The sequence below is a fragment of the Rhopalosiphum maidis genome, chromosome 1, assembly GCF_003676215.2.
Source record: "Rhopalosiphum maidis isolate BTI-1 chromosome 1, ASM367621v3, whole genome shotgun sequence".
Taxonomy (NCBI): domain Eukaryota; kingdom Metazoa; phylum Arthropoda; class Insecta; order Hemiptera; family Aphididae; genus Rhopalosiphum; species Rhopalosiphum maidis.
The window spans coordinates 70,512,748-70,536,748 of NC_040877.1; the positions used below are offsets into that span (position 1 = coordinate 70,512,748).

Consider the following 24,001-nt stretch of genomic DNA (forward strand, 5'->3'; position numbering starts at 1 on the left):
AAAAATTGTATTTAAATAATAAATATATTAAACATTTGTATTCTAAAATCTAATTATTTTATACTATGTTTTATTTAAACTAATATGGCATAGAATAAGATAAATATATAATTTATAATATTATTATAATATTAAATTATTACTGCTAATTTCCAATTCATATAGTACAATACTAATTATATATGAAAAATGCTCATATTAAAAGCGTAATCTAAGTATGATAAAACTATATTATTTAAATAATAATACAACAAATAATAGTAGCTCATCTTTAAAATTAATTACTCGTATAAATATGATAGATAGTCATTAAAAAAGATAATTTTAATACTAGAAACATATGATAGACATTTCATTATATTAAGGTATATAGTAATACCATTAACAGACAAATATAATTATATAATCATAATGTTCTTAAATTAAAAAATAAAAATCCAAAATGAAGACACAAAAATATTTTTATAATTTACATACATAACCTGATTGTTAATACTTAATAACTAGGTATACATTAATTTCGTTTTGGTATTGGTACACTTGCTCGTTGGTCTTCCATACGACCTGATTGAAGGCGCATAATTAATGTAAAAAAGTCTTCGTCTGGAACAGTTGGTCCTCGGTTTGGTGTACGTTGTGACTCTCCATCACTGCTAATATTGGAGACAGGGAGCTCACTGCGTTGATCTTCTAATCTTTCGCCTTGACATCGCATCAAAAGTTCTAAGAAATTATCATCAGGTTCACTATCTGGTTTTGCAATGCCAGGAAGTTGTTCCAATTCTACTCTTTGTTCATCCATACGCTTACTCTGCATACCTGCTATCATGTCTAACAAGTCATCTTGACTTTCAACATGTCCACCTAATAAAAACATGATCAAATTATTAGAAAATTAAATTAAAATGTAAATATTTAATTTTAATTAAACTAATGTAATAAAGTAGTAAAAACTAAATAAATACATGTATCATTAGTTATTGGGAAATTATCTATGAAATAATTTCTTTTAGTTTTAAAACTTACTCTTAAATACAGAGAGTTCCATTTAACTTACAAAAGTACAAGACAGAATAGTTATTGACTGAATAACTTTCTATCCAAACAAATAAAGGTTTCAATAATGTTGAAAATGATATAAATTTATAACAAGACAGAAAAAATATATGTCAAAAACCTAGTAATTGGAGTTTGAACTCAAAGTGACTGTCATCAATTGTAAGATAAAAATATAAAAATCGAGCAAGATTAATCTTCATGGTACTAGTATTATAAATTACCAACACAACAGGGCGATGATAATTCAATCTGATATTTTTATAAAACTTATAATTATACTATTAAGTATGTTACTGAATAAATTATGTAGTATCAAATAAAAGTTCAGAGAAATTAATTAATTTAATAAATACAGTTAGTGATGTATTTAAGATTCCTATAAAGAGGGAAATACAATTAATAAAACTGTCAATGCAAAGTACCCTACCATTTTATAACCTATTAATTAATAAATGGAAAAAACACAATGGGGGGCCACGAACGCGGCCGAGGCCCCTAGCTTTTTTTTTAGTTTATAATAAGTGGAACTTAAAATATGTCGAGCCCATGTACAAGCAACTGAGCGTACAATAGGTTTGATTAATATTTTATTTAATTATTACCATAACTGTTATTTCAAAATGAAATAGTAAAGTAAAAACTACACTATAATATACATACATACAAACTATAGGTTATAGGTACATGAAAGATTTTTAAAGATCTTCATTGGTTGGGCCCTAAAACTTTTTCATTAACTAATTCGAATAATGTATTTCATAACGGCGAGTTAGAAACCATTTGTGAGTTGGCAGGAGTAGAACAGAAAGTACTTTGTAAGGTACTGAAGTTGCAGTTTGAAAGTTTTCAACCAAGTATAGTTTTAGATAGCGTATTAAATGAATATAGTATTAATGTTAGCAAAGATGAAGAAAAAAATTGAATTTTTTTTTTTTTTTTATTAATCCGCGGCAGCAAAGGCCATTGGATGGTTTTATTCATTTGTAGAGGGGAGGAACGGTAAGGTTGAAACATGGTTTATTGTATGTGTGGCAAGGATTTGTCACTAAAATCCCAGGTGGTCACCCATCCGGGAGCTAGCAACACCGGCCGATACGTACACTCGGAGCGTTTCCTCAGTTGAGTATACGATCGCACCACACCAAGCCACAAAAAAAATTGAATTAGTAGACTGTGATAAATGTATCAAATGCATTGCCTGTGCCTATATTATAATTAAAGTATTTTCATTTCATAATTTATTTACAGTCTATAAATTTGTACTACTGTTACCCTCTACTCAAGTGACTCGTGAAAGGGTATTTTCTAAACTGAAACTTGTGAAGTCTAAAATCAAATCAACAACATTTATCACTAGGGCTGGGATTTCTATAGAGTAAAAAATTGTAAAATATGCATTTTATTTACCAAAATATGCAAAAACAATTTTTTTTAAATATTATTAGGGTTAGGGACTTAATGCACTAAAAAACCTTAAAATATACATGTATTTATGCTCTAAAGAAACACTAAATATGCATTTAAAAAAAGTATATTTGTAATAAATAATAATATATTATTACAAATATTTTTGTAGATATGATACATAAATAGATAAATATAATTATATACGAAATAATAAATCTGAGATAATTATTTTCTTTTTTTCAGATTTGTTTTCATCTACATTGAGTTTTAGTCCAAAACATAAAATTTTAATTTTTTTAAAAAACAACTTAAATTGAATGTATTTTTATATTTTTAATATAGTACTAATAACCTTGGGCATTACATTGAACTATTAGATATTTTCTTAAGTTAGGAAATAAAAATTACCCATTCATATAAATAATTGTCAAATATGCAAAATATACAACTTAAATTTTAAATATAAACTCGTATTATTATGAAACAAATTTCTATATTACTTATAGCTATGTTTTTAAGGATTATTAAAAAACAACGCAAACTCCTAAAAGTCCCGAGCCCTAAATATTAGTTTATATTATTACTTACTAGATATTGTTACAACATGCTATTAGTTATTAGTATGTATATTTTTTAAATTTTTTAATGTGAACGACAGGCGATTAGATTGAAGAATAGGTTCATATTGACTGAAATTCATTTCTATATCCCACAATGTTGTTGGAGCATATTTTTCATTATATATACCATTTAAAATTAACAAAATTCTCAGAAATGTATATATATGCATTAAGTTCAGAATATGCAAAAAAAAATTGTTCTATTTAATCAAGAGTATGCCAAATCGTGGACATACTTGACAATCAATCAATTTGGAATTAAGGAAAAAAACATGCAAACCAATAACCTATAACCATAATTCTAGCCCTAATAAAAACCTTTAATACTAATGGCGATTGAAAGAGATATCAAGATTCAGAAAATACAAATTATTGATACTATAGCTAAGTCATCTAAAATATTACATGCATTGATGCATTACTCATTTAGTACTACTTGCTTTAAAAATAATGTCCACTATCCTATGAACAACCTTGTTCATAGTAAATGAAGAAAAAAGTATTGAGGCCCCAGAGGAAAATTGTGGCCGAAGCCTTTTATATGCCAGGCCTACACTGAAAATCTACCCCTATAAATATGCCACTACACAGTTACATATAAAGTAACTATACAATTATACATATAAAATTAACTACTAACTATGTAATACATTTTTTTTTTTAATTAAATTAAATTATTATGAAATATTATGTATATTAAAAAATGAAAATATTAACAAGAACAGGTTACTAATCACGTATTTCTATATAATATATATATTCAATAGTCACTACATCATTTGACAGTTTACACAAGAAAAATTAAATAAATAATATACTAACCAATTTGGGATATTAATTTGTTCGCATTTTGATTTTCTTTATCTTCTAAATTTCTTGAGGAACCAAGAGTGCAACGTTGATCATCCATACGCCCAGCTTGAAAACGTGACAATAAATCAAAGAATGGATCATCTTCGGTTTTTTCAGACTATTTATAACAATAAAACAAATATTAATAAATATGATAAGTGAGAAAAATACATATACATATATACCTTTTTGGAAACTGATGAAGTAGATTGATAAACCTTGTCATTAGAGCTGGGTACTTTACCTTTGTTGTCTGGAGTCAACTAAAATTATTAATAAAAAATATTTCAAATAATATTTACAATTATCAATTATCAACCAAACTTAAAATAAAAGCATTCATATTTAAAATCTCTAAACTACTTGTTTACTTGCTATAACATCACTGTTTGCCAAAATGGTGTTATCTTTAACTTAAACTGAACACAGTAAAAGAAATTAATGTATTATTTTACATGAAGTACAATGACAAACAAAAACTAGACACACATAAACATGCACACGCTACCTTAAGTAAATCAAGCTGTTCCATGCTTTGACGCCTCACCCGATAACGTCGTAGTTGAGGTGAAGGCTGTGTATTAGAGATAGTATCCAACAATTCTTTACTATCTGGTGAAAGTTGTCCATTTGACATACCCAATGATTTTTTAATGTCAACTATATTTATCTGTGCAGTTGCCTGACCAACTGTATCGCCAATCTAAATAGAAATTAAAAACTCTTATAAAATTGTAATTTGTACAATTAATTTATTAGTATTTACTTCTTTAGATATTTCCAAGTGTTTGGAAGCAAAATACAATGCTTTTTCATGATTTCCTAATGCCAAATTTACATTTCCTAAACTCCAACAAGCTCTTCCTATAAAATAAAAATTAATTTTTACAATTACGTAAACACATATTTAGTACGCAGTTAAGTTTAATTTAACTTTATAATAAAATATAATTTACTAAACTATATTCTGTCTAATCTAAAATTTTTGTTTGGTTAGGATAAACCATATCTCTATAGTCTGTCTAGCGAGAGAATGTGCCGATTCTGCACAACCCCCCCGCATCACCATGCTATGAAAACTGATTTGCTTATGGGTGAATATCATTGGGGAATGCGCAGAAAAACTGATTTTGGTCGATTTGCGGCGCAATTTCTCGCTGGACAGAGTATAGATAAATTAATATTTGCATTCAGTTTTGGTTTCTGAAGATTAGTCAAAAAATGTTATTACTGTGTTAATCTAGGCAAATTCAGTCTAATATTTTATAAATGATTGTAATTTTAGTTTAAAATATAACTAATAACTTAGTCAGGAAAACCAAGACAGGCGATAGGGTTCTTATTTTTTTTATTACAGTAAAATCCCGTTACAACGAACTCCAGGGGACCGAATTTTTTTTATTTTAAGGCAAATTTTGTTGTAACGAAAATTCGAATAATCTCTTTCTAAGCCTGCTTTTCGGCAGGGGACTTCTATAACTTTCAATATAACTAGATTATTCATAGTATTGGTATTCGTTGTAACGGAAATTTACTGTATTATTATTATTATTATTATTATACATTGATAATACTTTACCTTCACCAATCCTATCCTGTAATTTTTGGGCTATATCTAAATGTCTTAAATGATAATCAACTGCTGTATTATAATCTCTTAGCAACGTATAAGTATTTCCCAAACTATAACATGCTTGTGCTTCAACTGCTCGATCTTCCAATTCTTGAGCAAGGATCAATGTTCTCCTAATTTAATATTAAAGTTACTATTTATCTTATTGATGATTATTTTAATATTTATATATTTTTTTAATTTTACTTATAATGATCAGCTGCTTCTTCAAATTCACCAAGAAAAACATGAGAATTTCCTAAATTACTATTAGCTCTTCTCTCAGCTGATTTATCACCAAATTCTCGAGCAATTTTCAATCTCTGTACATAAATAATAATTGGATTATGAAATAATGCACAAACAATTTTTAAAAAATATTACCTCTTCATGATATTGAATAGCTTCTTTAAAGTTACCTAAGAGATAATAGGTATTTCCTAAATTACCACATGCTCGACCAACAGCTGCCCGATCATTAAGTTCTTTCATCAATTTTAAATTTTCTCTACAAAAATATGTAATATTAGTATATATTATTCATTGCTGATGAGCTTTTAGTCTCTTGTTAAATTACACTGTTAAAATAGACACACTTTAGGAACAAAATAAAATACTTATCAATTATTGTGGTTACTTATAACATTTTCTATTAAATCTAATTCTGTTATTGTAGCCACTGTGTAATAAAACATATTAATTAAATATTTAACTTTGCAATACAAAATAATATAAATAGGTCTGCTCAACAAACCAAAGTGTAAATCATAAACAACTGAATAACTCGAAATTGAAAGGAGATAAAAATTTGCTTCGGGATACCTAACTCGAATTTATATTAATTTATATACTAGGGAAATAAAAAAAATTAGAGTTATCAAGTTTTTCGAGTGTAGTAACTCAACTGTATTAACAAACTAATCCTCTAAACAGTAGTGGCCAAACTTTTTTAACCTCGGGCCATAAAAAAAAAATCTTCTTTTAACCGCGGGCCTTATTTTTACGTAAATTTTAATTTTTTATTATAGTTCTTTCACGGGCCAGATATTAAATGATGGCGAGCCGAAGTTGACCCGCGGGCTGTAGTTTGGCCACCACTGCTCTATAATATGTATAGTTACCTACTTACTTATTTTTACAGCATTTTTTTACATTACATTTCTAAAATATCTATTTATTAAGTATAATTTTAATTTGTGACCCACATAATGATCTCTTTAGTAAAAGGCTATCATACTTAAAAAACAGTAAATTTTTCTTATATGGTAAATCCTAGATTTTTAAGATTTAAAATGTGCTTTACAAGCTTATGCTTTAAGTTTAATTGGACAGTACTACTTCTATTATTTTATATTGTAGACTACAAAATTGTCTTCAAATAATATAACCTAGCGTTAACTAATCAGTCACAATAAAAATATTGAGTTTACCAGAAAATGATATAGGTAATCGTAATAATCGATAAGTGAAAACTAATAATAGAAAATAATAGAAAATAAATATTACTCATAATATTTAACAGCTTGTTCAATGCAAACTTTTACTTCTTCAGGAAACTCTCCTGGATCTTGCTGACCAACTCTTCCAATATGTTTACCCTTAGCATGATAAACATTTCCCAAATTGTATAAGGCTCGTCCTTCACTCAACTATTAAAATAATTTTAAATTTTAACAAAATAAATACTTAAAGAAAAAAATGAATAAAAAAGTATAAATTGTAACTACTAAATACTAACTTTATCACCCAATTCTCTAGCAATTTCTAAATGACGTTTGCAACAAATCATAGCTTCGTCAAAATTGCCCATTACTTTCAAAGTATTTCCTAAATTTCCACTAGATTTGGCTTCACCGGGCTTATCTCCTAGTGTTCTACATAAAATATTAATAAAACCAGTATTTTAATGCCAATTTATTATAATTTCATAAAATATTCATATAAATTGGCAAAAATCCAAAAATAAAGTAAATAGGTACATAATTTAAATTATTTTTGTGAAGACCATTAATTAAATTTAAAATATAAATACCTCGCTAACGCCAAATCGAGCTTATGAAAATGCAATGCTTTTGGATAATCTGCCAAATAAAAATAAGCATTGCCTAATTGACTGTATATGGCGCTAAGAGTACGCAAGTCATTAGTTCCTGCTTGAACAGCTGCTTGAAAGAATGCTACACCTGAACGACAATCTCCTGCTTTACACAGTCTTTCGCCTTCTAAAGCCAGTTCCAAACACATGTTACCAGCATCTCTTGGGTTCTAAAACAATACAAATTTTATTAAATAAAATAAGAATTGTTAATTGATTTATTATGTAACAATAACCACATTTGATATATGCTTCATTTTGATGCATAAAATAGCTTGTTTTATTTTAATAAGTGCATATAACAATAGTGCATTGGTATTCTATTATAAGTTTAGTTAAATAAAATAATTAACTACTAAGTGAGTACGAATGTTTTAACTGACAAAAACTCAACATAATATTTAAAATTGTTTATAATGATAAATCCTTACTTGATCTTCTGAATTTTCAGACATAATGAGTTAAGTTAGAATAGGCGTTCACAATACGTTAAAAATACAATATATAAACATTTCATGTCAATTAAGAATAAATTTTTATGATTGCATTAATATATTATATAAACTTTAATTTAAACTCAACAATACTTAGCACACACGAGATTTAAATATATAAAGCATATACTACCAAATGGATAAACAAAATATGACAACAACGTCTACAACAAATTAATATTTATTGTTATTAATTAATGTATTAGGCCATAGAATAATGGAATATTACAGTATATAGAATTTGAAAGAAGAAGTAAACAATAATTTTCAACCAATTATGTCAAGACGATAACAACTCATTGATAATATCAACAATTCGGTATGGATCTAAACAAAAATGTGGATGAGGTCACGAATCATAGCAGGAAACATTTCTCACTGTCCATGACGTCATTATGCCGTTTATCATTTTTATCAATTACCAGAATAACAGATGAGATACGTTGATGTTAATACTTGATACGGAAGTCGCATACTCGTATACTCCCATAGTCCCATATTATATTCAATTCAACAATACCACAAAAAAGATTTACCGCGACGTATGTTCGTAGAACAATTTTTAAAATTCATGATTTTTTTTTTTTATCTTAATGAATACGTTTTGGTTCCTACAAATATTTTTTAACTAAAATAAGTAATAACTAAAATGAGTAAAATTGTTGTTATGTTTAATATTCAATTTTATCAAAATTTGAAATTCAAATCTACCTAGGTATATTTAAAAAAAAACTAATATTATGTATTTTTGATATTTATTAATGCAAATTGGCAATAAGAAAACTTATGATAAAATGTGTATTACATTGTCATTTGTTAAGCTTTAAACTGAGCATAAAATATTCTATCATAAATTATACATAAAAAATTATCTTCAAATGCCTATAAATAATTTAAATTCCTTAAAATTATTCTAAATATATTGGAAATTTCATTGAGTATAATAAAAAATTATAATTTTAATATAATAGTATAAAATATTAATGTATAATGTTTCAAGTACCTATAATTAAAACATTTTAATTAAAATAAAAAATAAAAATGTCATTTGATGAGTAATCGTTATATACTTGACATGTGAATATCTAATTTCTTCTACTAATTTTTTTGTAATCCTTGTAAATAAAAATGAATATGGAGCTTTATACAAAACTTTTGAATCTTATGACTCATATAATATTATTAAACGTATGAATATTAAACATTTTTTTAATTAAATTAATTTTCAAATATTTGGAAAAAAAATTTATATATTTAGTTCCACGTAATTACACTCCATGCATAACCGACATATTTTTTTATAAGCACTAACAGAGTTTACTAAGTTAAGTAAAACTTGAAAATTATCATATGTGTAGATGGTATTGAACGTTAAAAGGTTGAGAACCACTGGTGTATATATTATAGATGAAATTATGAAATATAAATCGTATGTACCTATAATCAGAGATGGGCAACCATAGACCCTCGTATTTTTTTTTTATTTGGCCCATGCTATATTTTAAATTACTTTATACAAGTTTTCGAGTTTATCTGTACCTATTTCATTTTATTATATTTGTTAAACATGTAAACATGTTCTAAAATTCTAAATATAAATAAATAATTATAAAAAGTAAATGTTTATTGTAAAATTTAATTTGTAATAATTGTATTGTATTATTTGTATTAATTTGTTTTTATACTGTCTGGACTTCTAATTTTTAAAGTTCTAAAAATTAGCCATCTTAGTCACTTTGAATTCAGAGTTGTCTTTCTCTGATATAGATGAAAAAAATAAATGTTATATATTAATACATTACATATTTTTTAAACAATTATATATTATAATAATTTTTATTTCATATGTTTACAAGTGACAGTCAGCTAGAAACATTGTTAATTGCCTATACTGTCCCTTAAAAATATGCGCACTCTTATCATAGTTTAGTATTCTTTAATCTTTACATAAACTTTTTAACCATTACTTTGTTTCATATTTTCATTTTTTGGTCATAGTATTATAGTAGTTTACAACCTAAATACTAAATAGTAAATAGTATCAAAACTTAAAGTTAGACCTCGATATTATTTAAAAATTCAATCGTTCAAAATCACAGAATCCATATTTGATTATAACATTTCTTTTGACCAGTAACCGTCAATTAATAGTTAATTAAAAGTTAAAAAAAAACAGTGTCAATGATAATAAATTATAATAACATATCGTAAATTCATAATCAATGATAAATTAAAGTTTTATTTTAATTGAACACTAAGAAATTCCGTCGTCTTCTAGATAATAATTATAATATTATTAGTTAAACAGATAAAATCAATATTATAATTTATAACATATTTTTCTAAAAATCACAGTATTCAAAATGTTAAAAAAAATTATTGTATCAAATAAGCAAATGTACCGACACATGTCTGACTTTGTAACTCAATATAATGAAAATCATATACCCACCACACCGTTCCAAAAGTTATTATTATCAGTCGGTTCTGCTACTGTTTCATTGTTTGATCCTCAAAGAGCAGGTAATACTTTCAATTTGAATAAGAAAATTACTAATTTTATTATATATATAGGATTTTTTCAACTAAATACTGTATTTTAGATATGATTGCCACTATGGGAGAAACTACTGGAACATGCGCGTTGAAGTATATGAGAGATAAAATGATTACTAATCCTGAAGGCAACGAAATATTACAGTATATAGTATAAAATGTTTAAAATTATTTGGATATTACTATTTTATATGTTTTATTACATTTAAGTAATTACATAGAATAATATTTATTGCAGATTACAGCCACGAATTAATACTTCAACAGTTGATCTTGATAAGTTAAAATGTATGCCAGAAAATACTCTTGGATATGCTTACTTTCAATTTTTGAATCATAATGTAATTATTTGTATTTTTAACATTCTATCAATGAAATGTTAAACAAAAAAAATGTTTCATTATTGTTTAGAAAGTAACTCCAGACTCACGAGGATCAGTACAATTCATTGATGATGTTCAATTAGCATATGTGATGCAGAGATATAGAGAAGTACATGATTTATTTCATACAGTGTTGGGAATGCCTACAAATATGTTAGGTAATTTATTGCTTTCATATTAATTCATTATTTATTAAATATAAATGTAATGTGTATATTTGTATTATTTAGGAGAAGTAACAGTAAAATGGATTGAAGCATTTCAAACTAAATTACCAATGACTTTGAGTGGAGGTCTTTTTGGAGCTATACGACTTAAACCAAAGTAAACTTTTATAATTTTATATACATTTACTTTAATTTATTTAGTTTAACACCAGCTTATATTATTTTTAGGCAAAGAAAACAGTATGTTCAACATTATTTACCATGGGCCATTCAAACAGGACTAAACAGTAATTTCATGTTAAATATTTATTTTGAAAAAAGATGGGAACAACCAATAGAAGAACTACATAAAGAATTAAATATAAAACCTTTAGAAATAGTTGATTTAAAATAAAAATTGTTGCTATGTGTAAGTAGTTTTATTAACATCTTGTTTTGTATTTTCTTCTAGCTTAGATATATGCATTTGACTTAATCAATATTTGGTGCAAATATAAATTCTGTGAAATAAAATAAATATTAATTCAAGTAAAAAAAATGATATTGTTGATGTACTGACCAGTTTGACCTTCAAATGTTTTAGGCTGAAGTTGAGCCATGGGAATTTGTTCTGTTTTTGTTGATTTTATTGTATTAGAAATAAGTTGAAGTTTGAGAGACTCATACTTGGACTAAAATTTTAAAAATAATTCCATATTAAACTAATATTTTCATTCCCATTATTGAATAAGTATTCAATTTGCTTCTTTTAATCATAATGTTTATCTAATGCTATATTTTATAGCATATAAAATATTTAAATATTTTATTTTTATTTTTTTTTATTTTAAAGATATATATATAATATATATATAGTTGTCTATACCTCATTACTAAATTTAAATTTATAATGGTTTCTGTTAAACCCTATAAATTATATTAAAATTTATACCATGTTATAACCAAATAGAATTTCTGACAAAATATTGTGTGACAATAAGCAACCTGATGAACATGCAGTTCAATTTATATTTTTTTCTAAAATAATATTTGATTCTCTCGTTATAATTATATGTAAATAAATAATGCGAAATGGGAATATTTAATATCTATTATATGGCAAATTAGTAGCTTACAAGGTTTTGAATAATTTGTGGCACTATAAAATGTAAAATAATATATATATATATATTATTATTATTATTTATATATTGTATATATTATTATTCTCTATACACTTCTAATATTCTCTATATAAAAGAAAGCATAAATCAGAAGCAACTATAACAACCCTTAATCTGATAATAGAGAGAATAGATTTTATAATAAAGCCATAAAGGTAATCAAACTAATGTTAAGATGTAAAACTATTAATTTTCAATAATATAATAATTTTTATACTTCATAGTATTTTATTTTTAATTTATGCACCATATCTACAAATTTCTATAATTGCTATCTTATGATTTTGATATTTAATAAAACTAAAATTGAACAAACATTAAATCTTAATGTGCATATTATTGTGTTTTGTTAATATTATTTTATTATCACCTGAACTTTATGTAAGATTCTATTCTTTTCAATCAATTTCTCTTCTATTTCTTGGGTTTTACGTCTTTGTAACTCAGTATCTTTCATAGCTACTATAAGTTTAATTATACAAGTTATAAATAAGCATTTTCATATAATGTATGTCATTTATTCATAAAAGTATACTTGCACTCAGATTTTTTTGTTTCAATTAAAATATGCTTTTGAAATTGATACTCCATGGTTTCTATATTGATTTTAACCTGTTCAAATTTAGCTCGAAGTCTTTTCATATCACTAGTCTGAATGATTTTTTCTTGGGTCATTTGGTAATTCCAAAAAGACACTGCTCGTAACGATATGTCCATTACAATTTCTGGTCTTAAACCACATAATATCATCTAATGTAAAATGAAATACTACAGAAACTTTGACATTACTTAATGCACATTTTTTAACTTTGATATTATAATATTATTAGTATATATATTGACTATACTATACTTAAAATACGTACAGATTTAAAAGATTCGTCTGGATTTAAGTTAACCTGAACTATGTCCAAACGTCTATTAAGAATTTCATCACAGCAAGGGCATTTTTTTTCACGATTAAATGTTCGGCTGCCATCGTTGTCGCAAAATATATGTGAACAACTCGTTACCCATGCAAATGTGTTTAAAGTCTTACGACATTTTTTATAATTGCAGACTAAATTTATTTCGCACATTTTAAAATTGTAATTCGATCTTTTCAAAAACCGCAATATTGTATGCTTCAATAATGTCTACCGACGACTACCACAGTTCCACAGTGTGGACTTTGAAAAGCTCAAAAGTCCCATCTGTTCGACGAGTAAGTTTTAAGGACTATAGCAGACGGCAGTAGCTAGTGTAATACGTAAAGAATATTAGTATATTAGTAGTATCAGTAGTTTGTAGTCTGTATAATATGTAAGTTAGTTCTTATACTATAAGTTTAACTTATAAGTAAGAATTAACGAAGTAAGACGTGTTAAAATTATTGTAACGTAAATATTAAAGAGTAAAAACATACCACATACGAATATAATGAATATAAAACCGAACAAGAAAGAACTGTAAATTTTAAATTATTACAAACATTGGAAGAAATAGTCATTATGTATATGTTTCCATGAACGTGCCTTGAATATATATTTTTATCATTATAATAATAATATAATATGATGATTAGGTGTATATTGTGAATGTAAATGTAAAATTACTAGAATTAATTATTATAATTTATTTTATGTTTATACAACAAAGTGTCCGACTCCTATTACTAAATTTATTTTGTATATAAATTATTAAATTATAGAATACGTGCAGGTACAGTATTTTAATTCTGTAATTACGGAATATTTTTATAAATATTTCATATTGCATTAATAGAAAGTGTTCAAAATCGTTTGGCCTATAAAATCGCTCTAATATCCCGTCGTGTTTGACCTTAATGACCAAAATTGAAATTTATTAGCTGTGTTATGTTTTAAAGTGTATTTGATGTATTTTAAAATTACACACTTAATATTCTGTTAGTAATTTATTTTGTATAAAAAACTTGCCTGGTATTTATAGAATCATGAGTGGAGCATATACACCCGGTACTGTTCCAACAGCACCATATGGATGGAATCAGCAGACAAGTGTTTCACCAGCAAGTCCTTACACCCCACAACCTGAATGTAAGTGATTATTACCAATTATATGTTTTTCTTCTAATATTTTGAACTTTTATTATTTGATATAGTTGTAAAAGCACCATATGAACTTATTACTACTGTTGTTCCTGTTGGTCCCCACAGTACTCGAATGGTCTGCTCCAATTGTCGGAAAGAGATAACTACAAAAATAAATAAGAAACCGAGTACAATGGCTTATATAACCAGTTTAATGTGTTGTGTGTTTGGGTAATAAGCAAATTAATTAAATATTTTTATAATTTTGATCTAGATTAAAATGCACTAAACATACAAGTTAATTCCTTTAATATGATTAAGTCAAAATCTTTAAATTGTATTCATATTTATTTTATTTATTGAAACATAGAAAACATTATACCCACTCAAGCCCGGCTAAAGGAATAGGCGACATAGGCCCAGGGCAGTATTTTTGAGAGGAGGCATTTAACATTTTTATATTATAGATTTGATGTAGTATTTACATTTAGGGGGCAGTAAAACTCAAGTTGGCCTAAGTGTATTTAAACACTTGATCCGGGCGCCTGGGCCTGTACCTACTGTGTCATCCCTGTCTTACTACAATACACAATATACCAAATTGTACTTCAGAATAAACCATTTTACTCTTGTCAGTTTTAACAATAGAGAAAATTGGCCTTTTATTAAATTTAAAAATAAGAATATCATCCAAGTTTCCATTTAGGCTTTTATTTATATGTTGATTAAAGCAAGTTTTGAGCATTGTACATTTTCGAAAAATCAACTCAATCTGATGTTAACAATTACACTAAAATTAATTATTTTGAATACAACATTTTCTATATTGTATTTTTTTGTAAGACCGGAAAACATATGCAAGTATAAGTGTAACCTTCTCTTAACCCATGAGCGTAACTAGTCCTTTAAGTAAGAAAGGGGGCTGGATTCCTAAAAATATTTAATAGCATATTTTTTTTTTATTAGATTATTATTTATTGTTTCTATTGGTGTTTACAACTGACTCTTGAATTATTATTCGTTTGTATTAAACATTATATTTTTTTACATTATGGGCAAAAATAAAGTTAGTACTATTATGTTTATAGCCACATGCATTTACCCAAAATTATGGTGGGGGCTGAAGTTCACCCTAACCCCCCACCCCTAGTTACGCCTATGTCTTAACCACAAATAATTCTACATTTCTCCTCTTCCAACTTGCAATTTTCAAATAGTAGACTATATTTTTAATTATTTTTTAAACAAAAATAATTATCACAGTTGGTGTTTGTATTTGTATTATGTTTATAATATTTTGAATAAAGTTAATAATGAATATTTTAAGGGATATCAGGTGATGCTACTACACCTAAATATTCTATAGTATTTAATATTTATGTGTGCATAATTTTTTGTTTATATATAAATATTCTTCTAAAAACATAGTAAATCCTTTAGTTTTATAGTTTAATTTAAGTTTTTAGTGTTCTTACTATTTATTTAAATTATTACGAAAAATAATTTTATTGCTTTTTGTTTTTCAGATGTTTCTGGGGTCCATGTTTGATACCATTTTGTATGGATCAATGTTTAAACGTTGAACATAAATGCCCTAAGTGTGAAGTTTATTTAGGGCAGTATATACGATAAATTGAGTATTTTTACAAAAAGCTTGATAAATGTTCAAATTAACCAACAGTTGTTACTTACAAAACTTGTATACTAATGCTTACTCAATGAGGCAGCTTGGTTTGATTATTCAAAAGACATTATGTATACTTTTACTAACAATTATTGTCTTCGGTGACTTGTAATTATGTGCCTTATAGTATTATTGGAAATGTAAAATCTCTAAAACTACTTATAAATTAAACAAATTTTGTAATATCACATTAGTATGTAGTTACCTCATATCAATATTAATTATAAAAGTTTTAATGTTATCTGTTTATATTTTTATTATTTTATATTATTATAATGTGTTGTTTGTTTGTTTTTATTATAATTATTAATTATTCTTGTTATGACTAATAAAACAATTTTCGAAGACTATTTTATTAATTTTATAGATCTAGTTATTTGTAATTTATGTAATAGTAATACTATTACAGTTCATAAAATTAGTAATTACGTATAGCTAGTATAGGCACAATACAAATTCATGTCAAATAAATCAAAAGGGTTTTACACCTGTATGTTGTAACTTTTAAGAACTAAAAAAATGATATTGAGTATTTCCCTTTTAGTTATTTATTATATAATTTAAATTTATAAAATAATAAATAATAAGCAAATAAATATTAATTAATAATATCACAAAATAAAACTTAATGGCAAAAATAATTAATTTTTTAATGAAAGTATTATTATTTATAATTTTAGTTGTTACCATGGTAGATAATAAACTACCGTGGTTGTTACTATCTTAACTGAATTCTACCCTCATCCTGGTCGAATTAGGCCACATGGACGCCTACTAATTATTGCTGTATTAAGACTTGAAATGCTAGAGCACTTCAAGAATTTAATTTAAAAAAAAAATAAGAATACCTACCTTCCTAAAATATTTTAGTGTTTTATTAAAAATAATCGCAGTAATTCGATTTTTAAAAATTGTTTAATATAAAATTTTAAAATGTAGGTTCAATTCGAAACCAATGTTTACAATTATTATAGCACTACAAAATTTGACGCTCTATAAGTATCACTTGTGCTATAATACTCATCAATTGTAGTTATGCTGGTTTAATATTTGTTCCAAGTGAACGAACTTCAAATTGATCTTTCTCGAAACCGTTTCGAGTTGGTTTTGCAGCGATTCGTACATTTGAGAAAGATCTATATGTATTAGGTTTACGATTTTAACATCGTCTAAACGTATTTATAATATTTATATATATTATTAGTCATAATGTGTATTTTGTTTGAACTACTTGAAATATTTAAATTCTAATTTATAAATAATTTTGACAGAATCTAAACGAATGGTATTCTTATTGTTAAAATTTAATTACAATCCTTTAACTTACGTGCCAAGCATGAACTTTTGATTTAAAAGAGACAAAATTGGCGATATGGTCGTACTTGAATTAGAACAATTAATGTAGGTTTCTATTTAATTTCCGAAAAGCATAGGTGTTATCAGTAACGTAACTATAGGACCAAGGTGGATTGATAGCCGCATGGGCGTAACTAGGATTTAATAGTTACAGGGGCTAGAGTCCTAAAAAACCAAAGTTAAAAATAACTTGAAAGCTAACTGAGACTAAAAAGTAAAAGTTTATAGGGGGCTAAGTACAAATACAGGGAGGCTAAGCCTCCCTTAGCCCCCTAGTTAAGTCGATGTTGATATAGGTTAGATGATTAGGTCAAACCACCTTGTATAGGACCATTTCGTGGGAGTGATATATCGATATAGATATTTCATAATTGTTACAATAATGAATAAGTTATAAGGATTAAGGAGAACTAACAAACATTCCTCATTTATAATATAATTTATAATATTCATGCATGATTAATGATTTTATTTATTCTTATTTTTATAATAATATTTTTAGTTTTCTTAATGAGTTAAACAGTATGTAAAAAAAAAAGATCAGTGATATACTACCCCTCCCAATATTGTTGTCTTCGATATCTAAACATAAACTATTTAATACGTATTAATTTTTTAATTATTTTAAATATAAATTTATTACAAATTATAGATATGTATAATCAGTGCTTGAATTGGCGGTGGACGATGGACGTGTGGGTACGGAGTCCGCCTTCTTTTGTATTAGCATACCTCTTTTATTAATTTGAAACGAAACGTTGGAAAAGTGGAAACGCAACATTTGTTGTAATGACTTTGTAAATCATCAGCTTTTTCTAATTCAAAATATACCTATAACCTATAGCCATAATATTTGTATATTTGTATCGACTATGAAAAAAAATTGGTTAAGGGGCCTCGCTACTGTCGTCAATTTGAGCTCAAAAGACGTAAAGTTTTGACAAAATTAAAGTTAGTTTAAGGTGTCCGATTTTGATTCTGAAAAAATTCTGAACTCGGCAGAAAATTGTCTATAGATCATTAGATCGTACGGAATACTTTGTAACAATTAAATCTTATAGTCTAATAAAGTGGTAATAAAAACTTGAAGATATGATTTTTTTTCAAATTATAATATTAAATTTAAAATTATAATTCAAACCGAAATGTTTCGTACGATCTACAGACATTTTTCTGCTGAATTATAATAATGGGTAATTACTAATTAATATAATGAATCGTTAGGCTGCGGCGACTACACCTAGTTTTCTATGCGACCCTAGATATTGTGAACATGAACATGACTATTTTTCACGTTTTATTATAATAATATGTATAAGAAGATGTCAAATCTATGAGTGTTTTTTCAACAAGTTTTACAATAATTCACTTCTAACGGTGATTGGCCGCAGTTGAGTTAATTGCTCATTTTTTATAGAAAATCTATATAAAAAAAATATTCATAACTATAGGTGCTTATAAATAATAAACTTAATCAAATGAACGTGGATATATGTATTACCAAAAAAAAAATCTTGTATAATAGACAATTATTAAACGCTAGAATTTTACAAACACTATCAAAAAAAAAAAAACACATAATGTGTTTGTAATGTGTACAATGTTTCGAACAGATTCGTATGTCATTCAATTACGCGTCACAGCCACCGAATAATCGGATCAGAATCGAATCGCTTGCGTTTTCAGATCACTACAGTGGCACACGAGACGGGCAGCTCAAACGAGAGCGATATACCCATGACAAAATACGTATTTTGTCATGGATACACATACACCCGTAACGCGGAGCTCTGACGAATCAATGGAACTATGTCATCTGCTCGCTAGATTTGACGTACGCGCGACTAGTCATTTGTGCGGCGAAACGTAACCCGCCGTAGCTCTGCGTATATATGTCGACAATGACGATAACGCACAGAAAAACGGGGTTTTACAAATATACGTTCTGTTTGGGAAACATACTTAGACACTTACGAATAACATATTCCTACGAATGACTGTTTATCGCATAACACGGGAACAGAAAAATAAAATATGCAAATTTGATGTGATCAACAGTGTTTGCGCAAACGCAACAAACCAACCATTAACGCACTGCCCGAACAGTGTCAGCTTTATATTATATAGGCCAAGGTCGAATTTTGTTTGTGTATACCAGAGTTTGAGTTAAAGAAATGTTAGAGCTGCGAATAGATATATGAATAAAATCACTATTTAATAATACGAGTACAAGCAATATAACGTGCAGGCAACATAATATGTTAAATATAAAAAAATATAGATACCTTGTGCCTTCCTTACTCGTGCAAGTCTGCCCGGGGTGGGTCTTGCTACCAAGGAGGACAGACGGTGAATGTCAATGCTGTTCATTTCGCCGGGCCGGTAGCGTATCGTGTTCTGTGACAGATAACAAGAAACCGTTGAAACCCCAATAGTGCAGTCGCCGATAAACGTACAATTTAAATAAAAGTTATTATAAGAATAAAATAATTATAACAATAATAAAAATAATAATAATAAGATTAGGAATAAGAATAATAAAAATGATAATAATAAAAAGGAAAAGAAGAATCTGGAACCTTATCCCCCCACACTGAACGGAAAAATCCCCCCTCTCGGACAAAAAATTAAAAGTTAAAATATTAAACAATTATTTATTATGTACAAACTTTTCACGGGATTTTAAGATTTTTCCAGAGTTTTTTTCCAACCCGTTCTTTTCATATTCGCATAATTTGCGTCTTTTGAAAGCTGTACGTATATGCGATTTTTTCGCCGTTTGCGTTCGTAGCGGTAGCGTAAGATCGCGAACGCCGATCGACGTACGAGCTATTTATTCTATTGTTATTGCTTAAATGTCCACGTATATAATAAACATTTGATTCGAAGCCCATTTGTCAATGTACAATACTGTTTTTTTGATTCAATAAATTGCATTTTATCGTATTTATATATTTTTTTTTTGTTTTTGGTAGCTTAACTTTTATGTCATACAGTGGCGCAAATAAGGGGGGATTGGGGGGCTTAGCCTCCTCCAAATTACTCAAAGCCCCCTCAAAAATTATATTATGTGTATTAATCTTAATAAAAATTTTTTACCTTGTAATTAGACATTTTTTCCTTACAACGATAAGACAATTTTTTTTATTAACTAATTAGCAAATTAAACAGCATTTGGCATTATACGATGGTAAAGTATTTCCAAATTTTTCCAAAATGTTTCAAGTAGCTATTACTCTTCCAGTAAGTACAATAACCTGTGAGAAATATTTTTCTGCTATGCGACGTATTAAAACATAGTTACGTATTTGTATGAATCAAGATAGATTTAGTAATTTAAGTATTTTGAATATAGAAAATGACATTAGTATCAATATTGAAGACATTTTAAATATTGTTGAAAAAACTGAAAGACGTATACAATTACATTAAAATATATATCTACCTATTTATTTATATATTATGTTCAATTGTGTTACTTATTTAACTACAAATTATTATTATTATTATTATTTTTTTTTAATGAAATAAATCGGTTTATTTACAAAATTATAAATTTGTATTACTATAATATTAATACTTATGTTATATATGTGTTCTATGTATGATACTTAACTACTTAAGTCAGATTTGGAGAAATACAGGTATCCTTAAAAATATATACTAATGTACATTGTACTATCATATTATAATTTAAAAAAAATTTCTTGGGGCTTGAGCCTCCCCCCCCTAAATATTTTTACTATTTGCGCCACTGATGTCATGTATCCTCAATCACGGGTTGTGCTGTAACCATAAAAGTGTTTCTCGATGACGTTTGTATTGCACAGTACTGTACATGGGTGTATATATATGTAATACATGATACGTTTTTTGTAGGTGTATTGATGAGTTATTAATAACATGTTATATATCTTTATAAATCGTAATTTAAATTATAATGTCATTGGATGATGGGTAATAAATAAATAAATGTTTTTTTATTTTAAAATATTTTTATATAATAAATTTAATGATTTTTGTGGATTACGGGTGACTGAAGAGGATGTGGGGCTTTGCACAACACAGTAATGTGACGTTGAATTTTGTGTGAAACGCTCGTTCATCCAACATCCACTGAGTCCCCCTTCTTTTTTATTTCCAAATCAAGCATTGTGTATAATCGTATGATAGGTCATAGGTAGTAGGTACATAAGCTCTAAGCCTACTAAGATACCTACTTAGTACTTACAATCTTTAAGATCTTTTAAAAATTTATTTTCAATTTTCACTACTAAAGAGTTGAATTGCAATTGCAAATTTTCGACTATGAAAAAATGATAAGGTATATGAATAACTAAACTAATATTAATATAATTAAATTAAAATCGTCGTAATTATAATGATATTAGTGCAACTTGTAGATGTGAGGGTTATATGATGGAAAATAAGCAAATTAAAAATATTTTAGAACGCTGCTTTATATTGTTCATACCGGCCTTCTAGCGTTTCCCGAAAATAAGTCCTAGAAACGCCACTGTATATTCGTTTTAACTATATTACCTACCTGGCTATCTCTAATAAATACACGAAAGACAATAGTAAATAAATAAACCACATACCTATACAATTTAAAAATGCTTATAATTCGCTTCAAAATCTTTCGTAGGGGCCATACGGCCCCCGAGTCCTATAGATAATGTTCTTACATTTACATTTAATAATATATCAATTCAATCTAATATTAAAAATATCAAGGTTAAATAAATTATTCTGAATGTAAAAATGTGTTAAATTGTGCGAAATAACACAACTCAGATCCAAAATGACATTCTCTGCTAGAAAACAATAAGTCAATAATAGTTTAACATGTATTTTGATCTTAGTTGAAATTATGTTAGCTTATTTTTTCAATTGGTTTTAATACGTATAATACCCAAGACTTCAGAGTTTAGATGTCACCCACACACGAGACACACACATAAAAAAACTCATCCGATAAAAAGGGTAATCGGTAAAAAAGACCAAGGAAAAAAGAACAAATTTTAAAAATTTTAAATATATTTTTTGATTATAAAAATAAAATAATTATCATTTATTATCTAGTACCTAAGCACACATTTACATTTACACAAACCTTATACACCCACATCGAAAATGCCTACATTCAACTCCTTAATAACCGTCGGTATCTAATTTAAAAAATGTATTATATTATTTATATTTTATTTAATTTTAAAAATATTGAAAAATAAACGTATTTCTTTTGAAAAATATATTTTTATTGTTTAAAATTATGTTAGAAAAAATTTGTATATGTTAAATACATTATACAATATAACTTAGTATAATATAGAGTAAAAATAATTTTTATTACTAGAAATTTCCCATGTAGACTTTTCATAAATTTATTATATTATAATCAATAAATATATTTAAAATTTTTAAAAATAGTTTTTTTCCGTGTTCATTTTTTTCGGGATTCGACAAAAAGAATTACTTGTATAGTAGTAACCTACTTGTCCTACTCCATACTCCTATTTACAGATTGACTACACATAGGTTTAATATTAGTTAAGAAACCACATTTTTACACAAAATACATGAACAATATTTGCTGCATATCAGGTTTTTTTTTATGTATAATTCATTCTAACATTCTAACCGGTAGACGGAGTAGCTCTACTCGCTGCTGTATAATATATTAATATGTTTCGGAAGCACGTTATTGAGTTTTTATTATATAAGGTATAACAATTTTTACAAATTTAAATTTAACTATTAATTATTGTATTTACCTTTCTAGACGAAAAACAGTTCTGAGCAATGATGTCCATGCATGTTTATATTTCTAAGAATAGTTTATATTTTTGAATTTTTCTATTAATAATATCTGGATTGGTTGCGCTATATAATTATTAATTAGTAAGTACTTGTTGTTAAAGAAATTACATAGTCAGGGCAGACGTACATGTACCGTGATTGTGATCATTGATATTCACCTTCGGACTATTAGCGACAGTTAAAAAATAGTATTTGCCTGACAAATTAAACTTAGGTACCTAATCAAGATGTTATTTTAACATAGGCATAACTAACAAAACATAACAATTCATGTAGCTACTACAGTTTAATGGTATGAATAGAAATTAGTGAATAGTTTTTCTGAAAATGTTAACATATCAAAATCAAAATTGTAAAGATTAGTTGTTGAGTTATTTATCTTTGTACACAATATGCCCCAATCAGTGGCGGTCAAATTATTTTGTCACGGGGGGGGGATGTGGCGTAAAAATAAAACAAAATTTAATACATAAATAACAATATAGTAAACAATAAACATACATTTAATTGTTATAAATATTAAAGAAAAAAGTCATGGGAGATCTATCCCCCAATTTGTTCACCACGACACCACTGATGCCCATAATAATAAGTTCTAAAAATATATTATTATAATTAATATTAATCTTTAAATATTTATAATTTGTAAACATTATTCAAGTGACCAATTATATTATAT

The 24,001-nt window shown here is 26.7% G+C and overlaps 4 protein-coding genes across 6 annotated transcripts; 2 read left to right on the forward strand and 2 right to left on the reverse strand.

The window, feature by feature from the left end:
• Positions 1-180: 180 nt before the first annotated feature.
• On the reverse strand, positions 181-8,353 carry LOC113560987 (G-protein-signaling modulator 2). 2 transcript variants are annotated; one of them, XM_026967147.1, is made up of 12 exons: positions 8,077-8,353; positions 7,583-7,815; positions 7,289-7,424; positions 7,057-7,199; positions 5,935-6,058; positions 5,758-5,873; positions 5,518-5,684; positions 4,705-4,802; positions 4,486-4,641; positions 4,124-4,201; positions 3,909-4,056; positions 181-864 (listed from the first exon to the last, which is right to left on the reverse strand). In XM_026967147.1, the coding sequence occupies exons 1-12, from the start codon at positions 8,098-8,100 to the stop codon at positions 515-517; spliced, it is 1,773 nt and encodes a 590-aa protein (XP_026822948.1). In that variant the 5' UTR covers positions 8,101-8,353; the 3' UTR covers positions 181-514. The 2 variants fall into 2 exon arrangements, with proteins under 2 accessions (XP_026822948.1, XP_026822947.1); XM_026967146.1 differs by having other exon boundaries at positions 4,447-4,641.
• Positions 8,354-10,110: 1,757 nt separating this feature from the next.
• LOC113560988 (ubiquinone biosynthesis protein COQ4 homolog, mitochondrial) lies at positions 10,111-11,748 on the forward strand. Of its 2 annotated transcripts, none has more exons than XM_026967148.1 (6): positions 10,111-10,662; positions 10,743-10,846; positions 10,917-11,036; positions 11,107-11,236; positions 11,309-11,402; positions 11,474-11,748. In XM_026967148.1, exons 1-6 carry the CDS (start codon positions 10,503-10,505, stop codon positions 11,637-11,639), a joined length of 774 nt encoding a protein of 257 aa, XP_026822949.1. In that variant the 5' UTR covers positions 10,111-10,502; the 3' UTR covers positions 11,640-11,748. The 2 variants fall into 2 exon arrangements, with proteins under 2 accessions (XP_026822949.1, XP_026822950.1); XM_026967149.1 differs by having other exon boundaries at positions 10,503-10,662; positions 10,743-10,839; positions 10,934-11,036; positions 11,474-11,639.
• Positions 11,574-13,812, reverse strand: LOC113560990 (E3 ubiquitin-protein ligase CCNB1IP1-like). The gene is made up of 5 exons (XM_026967150.1): positions 13,275-13,812; positions 12,948-13,158; positions 12,779-12,870; positions 11,805-11,916; positions 11,574-11,745 (listed from the first exon to the last, which is right to left on the reverse strand). Exons 1-5 carry the CDS (start codon positions 13,485-13,487, stop codon positions 11,717-11,719), a joined length of 657 nt encoding a protein of 218 aa, XP_026822951.1. The 5' UTR covers positions 13,488-13,812; the 3' UTR covers positions 11,574-11,716.
• Positions 13,813-14,047: 235 nt separating this feature from the next.
• Positions 14,048-16,105, forward strand: LOC113560296 (lipopolysaccharide-induced tumor necrosis factor-alpha factor homolog). The gene is made up of 4 exons (XM_026966079.1): positions 14,048-14,109; positions 14,359-14,465; positions 14,531-14,690; positions 15,986-16,105. The coding sequence occupies exons 2-4, from the start codon at positions 14,363-14,365 to the stop codon at positions 16,089-16,091; spliced, it is 369 nt and encodes a 122-aa protein (XP_026821880.1). The 5' UTR covers positions 14,048-14,109; positions 14,359-14,362; the 3' UTR covers positions 16,092-16,105.
• Positions 16,106-24,001: the final 7,896 nt, after the last annotated feature.

Coding starts and splice junctions, on each gene's coding strand:
- LOC113560987 (XM_026967146.1), bottom strand. CDS start 8,100: ATGTCTGAAAATTCAGAAGATCAA. Junction 7,425..7,582: donor CTCGATTTGGCGTTAGCGAG/GTATTTATATTT, acceptor TATTTTATGTAG/AACACTAGGAGATAAGCCCG. Junction 4,642..4,704: donor ACTTGGAAATATCTAAAGAA/GTAAATACTAAT, acceptor ATTTCTATTTAG/ATTGGCGATACAGTTGGTCA.
- LOC113560988 (XM_026967148.1), top strand. CDS start 10,503: ATGTTAAAAAAAATTATTGTATCAAATAAGCAAATGTACCGACACATG. Junction 10,663..10,742: donor GTTTGATCCTCAAAGAGCAG/GTAATACTTTCA, acceptor ACTGTATTTTAG/ATATGATTGCCACTATGGGA. Junction 11,403..11,473: donor GCTATACGACTTAAACCAAA/GTAAACTTTTAT, acceptor TATTATTTTTAG/GCAAAGAAAACAGTATGTTC.
- LOC113560990 (XM_026967150.1), bottom strand. CDS start 13,487: ATGTGCGAAATAAATTTAGTCTGCAATTATAAAAAATGTCGTAAGACT. Junction 13,159..13,274: donor CAGACGAATCTTTTAAATCT/GTACGTATTTTA, acceptor ATTTTACATTAG/ATGATATTATGTGGTTTAAG. Junction 12,871..12,947: donor TGAAACAAAAAAATCTGAGT/GCAAGTATACTT, acceptor TTAAACTTATAG/TAGCTATGAAAGATACTGAG.
- LOC113560296 (XM_026966079.1), top strand. CDS start 14,363: ATGAGTGGAGCATATACACCCGGTACTGTTCCAACAGCACCATATGGA. Junction 14,466..14,530: donor TTACACCCCACAACCTGAAT/GTAAGTGATTAT, acceptor TATTTGATATAG/TTGTAAAAGCACCATATGAA. Junction 14,691..15,985: donor TTAATGTGTTGTGTGTTTGG/GTAATAAGCAAA, acceptor TTTGTTTTTCAG/ATGTTTCTGGGGTCCATGTT.